Source organism: Heptranchias perlo, chromosome 13, assembly GCF_035084215.1.
Source record: "Heptranchias perlo isolate sHepPer1 chromosome 13, sHepPer1.hap1, whole genome shotgun sequence".
NCBI lineage: Eukaryota > Metazoa > Chordata > Chondrichthyes > Hexanchiformes > Hexanchidae > Heptranchias > Heptranchias perlo.
In genome coordinates, this window is record NC_090337.1 from 21,015,962 (window position 1) to 21,031,059 (window position 15,098).

The window sequence follows — 15,098 nt, forward strand, 5'->3', positions numbered from 1 at the left end:
TTCCTCCGAATTGCTCCCGCTCCACCACCATAACTTCACCCAATGTGCAGCAGAAATCCCTGCATGTACATAAATAGGGTTTGCACCGCTCTTCCAGAGGAGTTACGGCAGTGGAGTGGGAGCAGCTCCGAGGAAATTCCCAGCCATGTATGCGCACCAGCCCAAAGGCCTGAACAAGAGAGCTCTCATCTAAACGATGTACTGCATGACAAGACTCACCTCTAAGCATTGCCCAAAGCAAAACAGTGTTCATCTGAACAATGCCCTGAATAAGCAAATTTTAAGAACAGAAAAAGACTATTTGGCACAGCACACCTGCCTCTTTTTCACTGAGCTCAACCCTATTTTACTATCTTCTTTCCATTTCCTTCCATTCTCTCTTATTCTCCAGAAGTTGTCTTTTGAGTCCATTTATACTACTAACTTCAAAGGTCTTCCATGGTGAAATAGTTCTGCACAAATTGCTTTTTTTAAAACTATGTCCCCTAGTTTTTGAACCCTTTGTCAGCATGAAAAACTTGTCTGGATTGCCTATCAGCTCCTACAGTCAACCAAGTGTTGATATACAGAAAGAATATGAACATTTTTTTTAAGTTCTTCAATTGCAGTACACTGACGCTTAGGGTCTCTGCATGTGCCTGACCTCCATAATTTGTACCATTTACAATTCAAAACCATTTCATAAATGAGTCAATGAATACATTTTGGAATAACTTACCATACTGGCATCGGGGACCCTGGAATCCCTCTGGACATTGGCATACCTGGGATATCCCTTCAGTACACTTCCCTCCATTAAAGCATGTACCAATAGTGCATGTAGCTGGGGAAATACAAATACAGACACTTTAAAATTTTGGAACATTTTTCAGGAATTCAAATAAAAGTTTGTTTTTTTTTTGCTTCAAAAGGAAATTAATTTGCTGCTACTTTTGTCGTATACATTGAGATCAGGGATGCTACTTTGCTCCATTACTCTTTCTTCGCCCAGATTGTGAAAGAATATTAGTGGGCATTTCCTTTCTCAATATCATGGCCTCACTGGTACTAAATTGGGTACTTCATTCAATGAGGTTACAGGCAGTGCTGTGGATTCATGTCCATTGAAAACTTGAATCAGAACACATAAACTCATCTACTTCGAACTTTTATGCCCTACTGAGAGAGGTCTGCATCCTCACTGTGGATTTGAATCAAGACGAGGTTCCAGAGATGAAAGGATATTGTTCTAATCCACTGCCCTGCTCAGTCAGCCCTTTTTTGAATGTAACAGGATGGGGAGAGAATATCCAGTATTACCCATGCACTGGGTAGGGTTAAGGTTCAAGGAAAATTACAAAGGATGGTCTAGTCCTCTCACTTGTGTCCAACACTCTGCCAGCTGATTACAGAGTGGCACAATTGGCACTTGGAGCAACAGATCACAGCTTGGAGAAGTACATGGACCTAATGTGTTGCAAAAAAAAATAAATGATGTGTCACACAATGTTGATTACTCTCACTTAGTGGGGCCCCACCATGCATTCACAGCTGCAAATGATGTATTTCGTAAAATAATATTTCATCAATCAAAAGTGCTCCCCAATGTTAAAAGAACTTTAGAAGCTATTTGGATGGAAATCTCAAGCCACATAGAAACATAGACAATAGGAGCAGAAGGAGGCCATTCGGCCCTTCGAGCCTGCTCCGCCATTCAATATGATCATGGCTGATCCTCTATCTCAATATCATATTCCCGCTCTCTCCCCGTACCCCTTGATGCGTTTTGAGTCTAGAAATCTATCTATCTCCTTCTTAAATATATTCAGTGACTTGGCCTCCACAGCCTTCTGTGGTAGAGAATTCCACAGGTTCACCACCCTCTGAGTGAAGAAATTTCTCCTTATCTCAGTCCTAAATGTCCCACCCCGTATCCTGAGACTGTGATCCCTCGTTCTGGATCCCCCAGCCATCGGGAAACATCCTCCCTGCACCCAGTCTGTCTAGCCCTGTCAGAATTTTATACCTTTCAATGAGATCCTCTCTCATTCTTCTAAACTCTAGTGAATACAGGCCTAGTCGACCCAATCTCTCCTCATAAAACTGCTGCACTCCCTCTATGGCAAGTATATCCTTTCTTAGGTAAGGAGACCAAAACTGCACACAATACTCCAGGTGTGGTCTCACCAAGGCCCTATAACATTCAGCAATATCACTCTTGCTGTAACAATTGCCTTAGTTTTTATCAAAAGTCCCTTAGTTTATTTCAGGAGATGTCAACCAGTACAAATATATTTTTAAAAATGAAGTCAGTTTTATTTTTCCTCCCCAATACTTTATCCCCACCCCACGAAGAAGATAATGAGGTGATCTGCTATCAGGTTTACGTCCCTCCCTCCAGGATCAATTCCTCAGTACTCGCATGACAACATATTCGTGTCATTGTGTTGGAGAGAATTGGGCTGTAATAACACCAATTGTCCCAAAGGGGACGATTACACTTACGATGTAAACAGCCTGGCTCCTCATTTTGCTGGTTCCATCCTAGGCAGCATTTATAATTGGTCTGGAGCTCCACATTGTACACCTGTCTATAGGCAGTATAATACCCAGTCCTATGAGGAAAAGGGAGGAATTGTTTTAATATATCAGCCAAACTGGACTCATTTTCAAATATCTAGGATAGTTCATTCAGCGTAACAGCAGCCTGCATTCTGGAACATTAGAACGTGGATTCATGTTCAAGTTTCCCCACGTGGATCTCAGCCCACTTTGATCTTTGATCTCAGCCCACCAGAAGGAAGATGTACTAAAAGGGAAAAATGGATAGGGCATACCATCACATGCATATCCTATTAGCTAACTCATGAGTGGGCATACTAAAGAGAGACCTGCAAGCAAGCCACTTGCTTATGCTCTGCTGGGGAATACTGTGTGGCACTGAATTACAATACAGAAACAGGCCATTCAGCCAACCAGTCTGTGTTGGTGTCTATCTCCACACAAGCAGTAGTCCTAATCCCATGTTCCGTCCCTGTTCCACAGCCCTTTTATTCCCTTTCCTCCAACCACCTATCTAAACTATTCTTAAATGTTGACATGGTCTCTGCTTCAATCACTAACTCCGCCACGCATTCAACAGCCTCGCAAACCTTCCATGTGAAAAGTTTCTCCTGCTCTCTGTCCTAAATCTCTTACATTTAATCTTACATCTATGTCCCTCGTTCTAGGCCCCTCGATCACTGGAAACACTCTGTTTCTACCTACACTCTCCCATCCCTTCATAATCTAGAACACTTCTAGCAACTAACCTTGTAACCTCCTCTGCTCTAATGAAAACAGGAGAAGGGAATAAAAAAATGGGGGATTAAAAGAAAAAATAAGTTCCAACATGCTGTGCCAGGAAGTGGATTTACACCCACAATTCTACGTAAATGTCCATTCTCTTCCATTCCACTATGAGGAGACAAAGAATGGAAACAAGGTGATTTCACACAGAGAAAGAAAATTGGAGGATCCTTCATTCAATATCAACTCTCATGCACGGCTGTGGATGGCTAAAAATGGCATTGGCAGAGGTCTCGGAGCAGTTCTCCAGCTTAATATCTTGACATGGGAAGGTAGATGGCTTCAGAAGAGGGAAAAAATATGATAAAATATTAAAAGTTACATTTTTAAAAAATCACATGCTCACAGATGCAGAAATGCAGCAATGACAGCTTTGATTTGCTTAAAAACACTCAGAAGTGAACAGCTTCCCTGATGGCTGAGCTGGTTACAGCAGTGAATAGGTAAGCCATACAGACCAGAAATATCTCAGATTCAATCCCTGGTCCATACTGAGTTAGCTCACATCTGAGTTTCAGCCTAGAAACAAACAAGAATGGTACCATTTTGGTAGCTTTTGGAAAGGCCCTTGGAGATATGCAAGATCTGTATCAACTTGACAACATTTAACTCACCTTCTTTCATACCCAACACACCACCGCTGTGCAGTACATCCCTGTTTCCACACTTTAACCATTCGTGTGAAGGCCTGCACACAAGGTTGTCTGTGTCCCACCATGGCTAGCTCCTGCTCCATACACACATGTGGCCTGCAAGAAATGCATCTAGGTTAAAAGTAGCACTTTACAACATCACCTGGATGCCTTGATCAGTTCACAGATTTAACTTCTGGTAGTTTTTCAAACTCTGTTCCAGTGTCCTTTATTCTACACACAAACCATCTGAATGGCTCCATTAAATTATAATGTGTAACTCATGCACAGGTTTTGATTATATTCTTATATGAAAGGCAACAGCCCGAAACAAAATCCTAGCTACCCATTATTCTCCATATAAAATATACCTGGAAGAATATACCCAGAAAAAATTATATATATTTTAATCCTTGCTTCTTCTAACGATACATTTGCATGGGATGTAATTAAGATTTTCTACCAGTTGCTTAATATTCTTGGATAACTAAATTGTGTCTGAGATGCATTTAGTACAGTAGTTAGTTTATAAGCAATTACTATTTTCAACTCTCCCGGGACTTTTTATTACATGCAATCCATGAAAGGTCCCTCATCCTCTTTTGCAAGCCAAGCAGTACTTGTTTCTCAGGGTGCAGTCATACTGTGGACTAAGTTATCAGTGGATGAGGCAAGTACAATCCTTTAAGAAGGGATTTGACACATTTCTGAGGAAGGAGCAAGTTAAGGTATATGAAGGTTGTGTGGGTTAGTTAAGCTCACCAAGTGATGCATCATTGTCTCCTGTAAGTTGGTTAATTGCCTTATGGAATTACGGAGAATTCCTCAGAATTTTTCCTGAAATTGGTCACTGGTTTGTTTCTCTATATTTTTGCCTTCCTAGAGGTTAGTATTACTGCCAGGTGCTGAGGGCAGTGTATGAGGTTACACCATCTAGTGGAGAGGCTGTGAATTGATAGGCCTGACAATCTTTGTTCAACCTTCTATTTGCATGTTTATTCCCTCTTACTCAGCTTTCTGCCCAGTAAGCAGCTGCTAACAGAGCTTCACTGCAACCAACCTTATATACAAGTAATTCCAGGTGTCTCTGGAAATTCTCTGAGAAGTCTATGAGAATCTATGAGAAATGAGTGTATGACAAAAAAAATCCATCAGTAACATTTTGACTTATCCCAAGGATCTGGGTGTACTAAAGTAAATCCCTTCAGCATATAAGAAACCCCATTTATGAAGAGTGGTACAAGACTCACTAATATAGTATTACAATCCCCTAGTGACTGATAAATTACCAGTTGTGTAAGATGATTGAGGAAGGTATAAAATTTCATACCCACTGATGTTAGTAAAATAAAGAAATAACTTGCATTTATATAGCACCTTTCATGACATCCTAAGCATTTCACAGCCAATAAAGTACTTTTGAAATGTAGTCATTGTTGTAATGTAGGAAACGCATCAGCCAATGAACACAAAGCAAGATCCCACAAACAACAATGAGATAAATGACCAGGTAATCTGTCTTAGTGATTCTGGTTGAAAGGTAAATGTTGGCCAGGACACTGGGAGAACTCCCCTCCTCTTCTTCAGATATGATGTGGAGATGCCGGTGATGGACTGGGGTGGACAAATGTAAGGAGTCGCACAACACCAGGTTATAGTCCAACAGCTTTATTTGAAATCACAAGCTTTCGGAGCTTAGCTCCTTCGTCAGGTGAAGTGATCGGAGGCTGAATGTCCTTGACTGCTGAAGTGTTCCCCGACTGGGAGGGAACCCTCCTGTCTGGCGATTGTTGTGCGGTGTCCGTTCATCCATTGTCGCAGTGTTGTTCCCAGTCGGGGAACACTTCAGCAGTCAAGGACATTCAGCCTCCGATCTTCGGGTAAGCGTTCTCCAAGGCGGCCTTCGAGACACACGACAACGCAAAATCGTCGAGCAGAAATTGATAGCCAAGTTCCGCACCCATGAGGACGGCCTCAACCGGGAGCTTGGGTTCATGTCACGCTACATGTAACCCCACCTGACGTAGAGTCATCCAGACTCAAGTCGTAGTTGGCTTGTTCTCCATACACAGATGCTGCGGTTTCCAGCAAAAAAAAGTTATCTGTTTTTAATACAAACCCCAGCATCTGCTGCATTTGACCCCTTGTGACCCCACCTCAGTATTCTTGGATGTAATGTTTCCCTGACTAACCTGTTTGAACACCATTCACTCCTTTGATTGCTGTGATTATCTCTCTGCCGAGATGTGATAAAGAACAGTTAGAAAGATTATCTGTAATCACCAGGCATTGTTCTCTGACTATATATGTTGTGCCTTTATGCATCTCATCACTTCACCTGACGAAGGAGCAAAGCTCCGAAAGCTTGTGATTTCAAATAAAGCTGTTGGACTATAACCTGGTGTTGTGCGACTCCTTACACTTCTTCAGATAATACTTTTGGATCTTTTACATTCACCTATGAGGGCAGATGGTACCTCGGTTTAATGTTTCATCCAAAAGACGGCAACTCCAACAGTGAAGCACTCATTCAGTACTGCACTGACGTGTCAGCCTAGATTATGTACTCAAATCTCTGGAGTGGGGCGTGAAGCTACAACATTCTGACTCAGATGTGAGAATGCTACCACTGAGCCACAGCTGTCACATGTATCAGAATATTAGTAGCATGCATTTAATTTTGCTTTCCATTAGCGATGATGCAGGATTATTGTAAAATTCCACAGTAAAGGAAAAGCTGCAGAAAGGCAGATGCCTTGTAATATGGTATACTGCTGTGGTACCACAAAGCACCACTACATAAGTCAGCCCCAGAGATGGCACATCAGGGGCACTAGGTAGACATTTCCATGACCAGAAAAAAAATATACTGGGGCCTGAATGAAATTTATAATATTCTCTGACTTTTGAAAACTTCTGATTTTTGTGGACAAGAAGACCACATTCTTGCAGCAGATTTGAATTTTGCACAGCATTAACAAATAAATTCATTTTTTTTTGTCCCAAAGTGCATTAGTTTAACTCATGTTGCATAAATAGATTCCCACCCTCTATACGGTCAATTTCCCCCAGCCCTGAGTTAGTAGAAGTATGTTACTGGGTCCAGTTGCAATAACACACAATGGACATTACACCTAATGTTATATGTAAAGTGTTAGGAGTAAAGACTGACAGATCTCTGCTGCTACCTAAAGTGCTCGGGGAAAGAAAAAGTAGCAACACTGGAAGATTTTTGTTAAATCAGAGCTAAATCTCATACAAATAAAACTTTTTCCAATCAGATAAATATAACATGTTTTTGTGTGTTAATGGCATCAGCTGAAAGAATGTCCCTTATTTAAGATGCACATCAGTCCAAGTTATTCCCACTTCAAAATCATTCAGTGACAAGGCACTCTTTTCGCCAAAACAGTTAGACTAGCTAGACTCAGTAAGTGGAAAACATTCACTTTGAAAGCCTGTTTTTCTTGTGTAGCTGAAATAATAAAAATGAATTAGTACCCATAAGTAGACATTAAGGCCAATTCAATGTGTGGAATAGAAAATGTATTGGACACTGGATTTTTAATACAAAGAGTAGTTGTAAAAGGAAGACATGCAATTTAAAGGGTTCCCCCACCCCCCCCACTATTTTATTAGTTTTTCTCCCCACACCATTAGGATCCTCCCATACAAAGCATCATTTCACCATGCCTCTGCCTATATGGCTTTGTAACCACCTGCATGGAAATGCATAAAGGTTACTTGGGATGGTATGTTGGCCTTTATTACAAGGAGGTTGGAGTAAGGAGGTCTTGCTGCAATTATATAGGGCTCTGGTGAGACCACACCTGGAGTACTATGCACAGTTTTGGTCCTCTTACCTAAGGAAGGATATACTTGCTTTAGAGGGGGTGAAATGAAGGTTCACTAGATTGATTCCTGGGATGAGACGGTTGTCCTATGAGGAGAGATTGAGTAGAATGGGTCTATATTCTTTGGAATTTAGAAGAATGAGAGGTGATCTCATTGAAACGTATAAAATTCTTAGAGGACTTGACTGCGTAGATCTTGGGAGGCTGTTTATCCTAGCTGGAGAGCCTAGAACTAGGGGGCATAGTCTCAAGATAAGGGCTCGGCCAATTAGGACCAAGATGAGGAAAAATTTCTTCACTCAGAGAGTTGCAAATCTTGGAATTCTCAACCCCAGAGGGCTGTGGATGCTCAGTCGTTGTGTATATTCAAGACTGAGATCGATAGATTTTTGGACACTAAGGGAATCAAGGGATATGGGGGATAGGGCGGGAAAGTGGAGTTGAGATAGAAGATCAGCCATGATCTTATCGAATGGCGGAGCAGGCTCGAGGGTCCATATGGCCTACTCCTGTTCCTATTTCTTATGTTCTTTTGATCTACTGATTTTCTTCATCTTCATGTGATAAATCTTCTTACCTGCTGATGTTGTTTTATTCTGCCTACCTCCAATTGACAGCTGAGCTCATAAATTTACTCGACAGAGAACTGCAAGTAAAAAACAGTGTCCAAATACTTCATGGCACCATGTGTTATACGTGGTCCTCCAGCAATGAAAGAGATGTATAAAAACCGTACCTCATATCAAGGGTCCTGGTGTTTCAGAGGACCTTATAAATGAGACATGAGAGGTGTAGAATAAGTGGGAGGCCGCAGGGCTATGGGGAAAAGCGGGGGAATGGGACTAACTGGATTGCTCGTACAAAGAGCCGGCATAGGCTCGATGGGCTGAATGGCCTCCTTCTGTGCTGTAACCATTCTATGATTCTAATGCAAGGTGGGTGTTGCTTTCCATTTCATTCTTGTACCAGAACAGTTCCTTCTGTCCCATGATTTCACCGTCTAAAGGCATTGAGTTCTATATGCCTTCAGTTAATGAAGTTGTCAATTAATGAGATATTAATCTCATTCAATTTTCCCAGCAGGAAATGTTTTAAACATTCCCAGATGGCAGTGGTGATACTGTACATACCCATGTCACAGTTACTGAGAAGCAAGATTGTAAAGAATATGCTATTGCCATTTTTTATCTAGTTAGTCTATGGTCCACAAGGGCAGCCATGGGAGTGCTGCCCTCCATAGTTTACATTCCTTCCCATGTTTGGAAAGTATTTGCTAATCAGTCATTACGTCTCACATCCTCTCTGCTCCAGGTGGCCCAACTATCACTGAGGAAATCACGAGCACAAATCTGTGTCCTTCTGCTCTTTAACTCAGGTTTTTGCTACACCCATGTACATACGGACCCACCATAAATGTTTCTGCAGCTGTTTTAAAACAAGGTACAAACTATGTCAGATGGTGAATTAATCAACATCACTGAGCACAAATCCCTGCACGGATATATTCTGTAGCACAGCACGTTGATACTCTATTACATAGAATTTAGAGCAGAGGATTCGGCCCAATTGATTTATGCTCCACAAGAGCCTCCTCCCACCATACCTCATCCAACTCTATCAGCATATCCTTCTATTCCTTTCTCCCTCATGTACTTATCTAGCTTCCCTTTAAATGCATCTATGCTAGTCGCCTCAACTACTCCTTGTGGTAGTGAGTTCCACATTCTAACAGCTCTCTGGATAAAGAAGTTTCTCCTGAATTCCTTATTGGATTTATTATTGTCTATTTTTTATTTATGACCCCTTCTTTTGGATTCCCCGACAAATGGAAACATTAGGGGTAATTTTAAACCCCAAGAACAGGTGGGTTGGGGGTGGGTGAGAGGTCAAAATTGCAGCTTTTTCCAGCACGACCGCAACCCGGCTCCAAGGCGCCCACTTCTGGGTTTAACGTGGGTGCGTTTAGATGCACGTGCCCAATTACTACCGGCGGGCAGGTCGTTAGCAGGGCAATTTATCTACTTGAGATAGTTACGGTAGGTTTTTTATTATTATTTAATGTTACTCATCTTTAAATGTAACGTCTCCAAGATGGCTTTTCTGGGGCTCGTGAATCTTGCCAGGTGAAAGGAGGCAAGTGCTTTTACTGCACTGCTTGTGGGCCTGGAGGAACAGGAGTGTTTCATCCACACCCAACAAGCTCACCTACCATGATCAGGCCCCTGCAATTGGTTCACCTTCCCCGATGGGTGAACACCCCCCCACCACCTCCAATTCCTCCTGACCTCTGACCCCTCCCGACCTCCGATCACCTCCCAGCCCGCAATCTTCTCCATGACTCCCCCCAGATGTCCTCCCAGCATCAGACTCCCTCCCCCAACATTCCCAATGGCCCACAATCTCTCCCTCCTTCCCTCCTCTCTGATCCCTGGCCTTCCCGCCCGACAACCAGCCAGCCTGTCAATTCCGGGCAACCTGGAAGCAAAATTAATTGACTTCAATTGAGTTATGATCGCAGATTGCAACGCACTCACTTCACTTCCAGGTTTCCCATACAAGAATCTACCTGTCTTCCTGGCTTCAAGTAAAAATCATGCCTGTTTCTCCCTATCAAACCCCTTCATAATTTTAAAGACCTCTATTAGGTCAGCCCTCACCCTTCTCTAAAGTTAAAATAGTTACAGCATTGTGCACAGAAACAATCAATTAACACAGTGCTGTTATAACACTGATCATGGAGATCATCTACAGCAGTGAGCATTATAAAAATCTTTAGCAAACTGCCCTATAACAATCCATGACTAAACAATCCATGTAAGGATTATCTCCTTCGTCAGATGAAATCCAAAAGAAGGGGTCATCTGACGAAGGAGATAATCTCCGAAAGCTTGTGATTTTAAAATAAATTTGTTGGACTATAACCTGGTGTTGTAAGATTCCTTACATTTGTCCACCCCAGTCCATCACCGGCATCTCCACATCATGTAAACAATCCATAACTAAGTTTGTGCTGTCACTATCAACAAGCCACTGCATAATTTAAAAGATACCCAATGTCTGTATTATTGTATTGAAAGCATACTGTGGGCTTCAAAGGCATTGCCAGACATTTTACATGTTATTACAGTATAAGCGGCACAGATATCCTAGAGCCATAACAGCTAACCGTAGCTTTGAGATCAATTCTATATTTGGTTGTCGCCTTTTGTCAAATACAAATGTTGGCAGAATCTCAGTAGCAACTCTTTTAATAACATATATTTTAAAGAGGTCACTTGGATAGCATAAAACATGGCAAGGACCAATAGACCATAGCAGTCTATTACATGACTACAGAAGGTATGAAAGAGCTTCATTTATTTATTAAGGGACTTTAATTATGTGGAGGGATTAGAGATGCTGGGATTGTTCTCCTTACATCGGAAAAGGTTAAGAGGAGATTTGATAGAGGTGTTCAAAATCATGAAGGGTTTTGATAGAATAAATAAGGAGAAACTGTAATGTCTTCTCAATGTTTATGATCAGCTGCACTTTTGTTTATACCCAGAACTCAGAAACATTCATTATTCCAGCAAGTTCTGGAAAGACTACAATTATTCAAGTTTTCAAGAAGGCTCTGAATAAAACCTTGAATTTGAACACTTAGTGTTACTAAAAGATTCTGCTTCAATAAGTATTGTTGAAGAAATATTTGGTATAGAAGGAAAAGTGCAAATTAGTTTAATATTGTCTTAAGTTTTATTATTTTTTTCTATTTGCTATAAAAGCAAACATCCTTAAAAGACCGACAATAAAGAGCTGCTACCCCAAATTACATGGAAAAATTGACTGACCGAATTATGCAAGTGCAATATGTGAGGGGAACAAATGTATTCATTTTTCTACCTCAATTACGCAAGGAAAATACAATCCTGCACAATCTAATAATAAAAAAATTGCTTCATTTTCTCTTACAATTGTCTTTCCCAATCAATTCACAGTAAATATCTAAACAATTAACTCCAGGTAGATTTAAAAATCACTCAGCAGGCTCAAAGGAACTGGAGTTGTGTTCCATGCAGTGTCAAACTGAAGCTTGTGAGATGACACCATCCAGGGCTTCCTGGTTCCTTCTTTTTTTATTATTTGTTTATGGGATGCGGGCGTCGAAGAGTCAAATCAGTGGATTCGCACTATTACCACTCCACCCTTACACTAAAGGTGCGCGGGCTCAATACTGGGAGCACTGTTTCCAATTTACATGGATTTAGAAACTCAACACAAAGTTGACAGACACATTGGCAGATTATACTAAACTAGGAGGAGCAGTGGAATCAAATAAGGCAGTTCAGAATCTACAGAATGAGTTGGACAAGATATGTAAGTGGGCAGAACAGTGACAGAAGACATTTAATGCACGAATGGCATTGAAACAGCTTCGGAGGAAGCTGAAAGAAACCTTGGCATCTTAGTCGGCTGGACACTTAACATGTCCAACCAATGCAGAGCAACAATCAACAAATCCAATAGGATGTTGACCTACACCGCCTGGGAAGGAGGGGTCAGAGAGGTGATCTTATAGAGACGGATAAGATTGTTCAGGGCATAGAGAAAGTTAACCTGGAATATTACTTTAAATTAAACTGCAGAAGTAGATTAAAGGGACATAGGTTCAAACTAGAGAAGAGTAATTTTAAGACTGATAACAGGAAATTCTTCTTCACACAAAGAGTAATCAATATGTGGAATAAACTTCCTGATAGCGTAGTGGAGGCATACACCCTGGAATCATTCAAGAAACAATTGGATGAATCAAATGATCCGAATGGCCTTTGTCATTCATAATTGTCTTGTGATCTAGTGTCCAATGTAGTCCCAGAATTCATGGCTCGCACATTAATAGGTAGTGTAGCTACCCTAACATTCCAATAGATCACATTGTGATGGGTGTGAGGTGGGTGTGAGGTGGGTGGGGGAGGTCAGGGGTCGGAAGAAATGTTGAGCCATAATGGTCCGGCAATCATGACGTGGGGCAGGCTTGATGGACCAGCTGGTCATTTCCTGCCAATTCCCGTCAATTTCGTATAACACAGTTATAATCTGCTCCTCCTAATTCAAAGTTCTTCAATTATAATTTTATGATTATTTTTTCAACAATAAATTCCTATTTTACTATGTTATTTACATTGCAAAGATCATTTTTAGTGCAAAAAAGACTTAGAATTATTATGAAAGGTGATGGAGGTCCCATCTTTTCAGCTGAAAATAGCTCATCCAGAAGAAAGGATATCTTACAGGCTTCCCCAGCGCTTCCCAGCGTCCGTGCTGGTGCTGACTGTGATACAATCTGCTCCAAACTCGTAACGCGCAGCTCCCACCCGTGGTTCACACTGACCTCTGGAGACAGATTCACACTATTTCAGCATTTATTTTTTGTTTTACATAATATTCTGATTTTGAATTTTAACATAAAAAGACAACTTTCAGAAAGGGGAGGCAGGGTCGCCGAAAATGACCATATTTAGCAGTATTATAAACTAATAAGTGAATCCTGAAACCCCCTTTTTCCCGAGAGCTCTGGGAAAATAATGCATCACCCATCATAAAGCATTGTCTTTTCTTGATTAAAATGAGATAAATTGCAAGTCTACTGCGGTAAACTAGAACAACCAAATAAATATGCAAATCGAAAGTTTCCATCGTTTGCTTTCTTACTAAATACAATCCTGAAAGAAGAAAATTCCTGGTACGTTGCCAATTATTGCCAAATCCAATCCAAGACAGTTCCTATTCTGTGCAACACTGGCTGGAAGACATTTGCCTGCTTTGTCCTGTTGCATACAACAGAAATCTTCGGTGCGTTATTCCCAATTGGGCTGTCTCCCCGTCCCCTTGTACTGATCGTAGCCTACAGTCAAGAACACTTAACTTGCAAACAAATAAACGGAAGGAGAAGGGCAAGGGAGCCAAAAAAAAGAAACAACCCCCCGCATTGACCCATCGGTCCCTGGAAGCAGACTGGCTGAGGAAATTAGTTAAGAGGCTATGTCCAAAAATCAAGAGGTAGCAGAGGGTGATGGAAAATTTCAGCTCAAACTCCACCGTCTTGTTACAGAAAATACTTTGTAAGAAGGAAAAGGCGAGAATGTCGCTGATCAGAAGTCAGGAGCTGGCCGTTTTTGGGGGGTTCCGCGGTGCCCTGACCTGTTTGCAGGGGGTGACCTGTTTGCAGGACACCCCCTGACTCTCGGGCTGATTCTCCCAGCGTGGAGTGATCACATCTCAGCATTGCCAAACTTGCAATACACATCTAATGATGCCTTAAAATGCGTTTCTGCCATCACCTTAAAAGAATTTAAAGATTTTCAAAACACCAAATGGGTAATTGCAACTAACAGGATCTATTATGTTGTTTGTTGTAAATTGCAACGTGAAGATCGCGATAAGAAATAGAAAGATAGAGAGTTTACCGTGCTAAATCACACTTACATGTCAGGTTGAAGTTCCATCGAAATCGCCTGTCTAATTGCGAAGAAGTGGAGGCAGATGAGAACAACTTTTAAATCCATCCCTGCTCTGTGCCAGCCTCCCTCTGTAAGGGTTCGGAAATGGGTACTTTAAGGGCCGCCGATCTCGGTCCTGGTCTGCCCGGTGTGGTCCTGGTCTGCTCGGTGTGGCCCTGGTCTGCCCGGTGAGGTCCTGGTGTGGTCCTGGTCTGCCCGGTGAGGTCCTGGTGTGGTCCTGGTCTGCCCGGTGAGGTCCTGGTGTGGTCCTGGTCTGCCCGGTGTGGTCCTGGTCTGCCCGGTGTGATCCTGGTCTGCTCGGTGTGGTCCTGGTCTGCCCGATGCGGTCCTGGTCTGCCCGGTGTGATCCTGGTCTGCCCGGTGTGATCCTGGTCTGCTCGGTGTGGCCCTGGTGGTCCTGGTCTGCCCGGTGTGATCCTGGTCTGCCCGGTGTGATCCTGGTCTGCTCGGTGTGATCCTGGTCTGCTCGGTGTGGTCCCTGCTCCCGAGCCCTTCAGTCTAAGAGGATCACAAGTTGGTCTCAATTAGTTCACACCGTTAGACCGCAACTCGTTCCAGCCCCAATCTGCATTTGATTGTGATGTTCTCTGGTTCTCTGATAACGGGCAAGACTTGTTCTTAGAATGTTATTTTTTTTGCAATGCTTTTCTCCCCCACGACTTTATTTTTTTCTTTCCCCCCCTCCCCTTTCAATCTTTCTCTGGCTCTTTAGGGGTTTCCCCCCTTTCTCCAATGCTCTCCTTGTAATTCCCTTGTCTCTCCCTTGCTGTTGATTCCTTGGT

At 42.1% G+C, this 15,098-nt stretch overlaps 1 protein-coding gene across 1 annotated transcript in view; it reads right to left on the minus strand.

The window, feature by feature from the left end:
* LOC137331757 (multiple epidermal growth factor-like domains protein 6) overlaps nucleotides 1-14,361 on the minus strand; it is a 273,387-nt gene extending 259,026 nt beyond the window's left edge. Inside the window, exons 1-4 of the mRNA XM_067995739.1 lie at nucleotides 14,282-14,361; nucleotides 3,942-4,076; nucleotides 2,485-2,594; nucleotides 719-823 (exon numbers count right to left, since the gene is read on the minus strand). Coding sequence (XP_067851840.1) covers nucleotides 719-823; nucleotides 2,485-2,594; nucleotides 3,942-4,076; nucleotides 14,282-14,361 — 430 coding nt within the window. The remainder of the gene's footprint in view (nucleotides 1-718; nucleotides 824-2,484; nucleotides 2,595-3,941; nucleotides 4,077-14,281) is intronic.
* Between the last annotated feature and the right edge of the window lie 737 nt (nucleotides 14,362-15,098).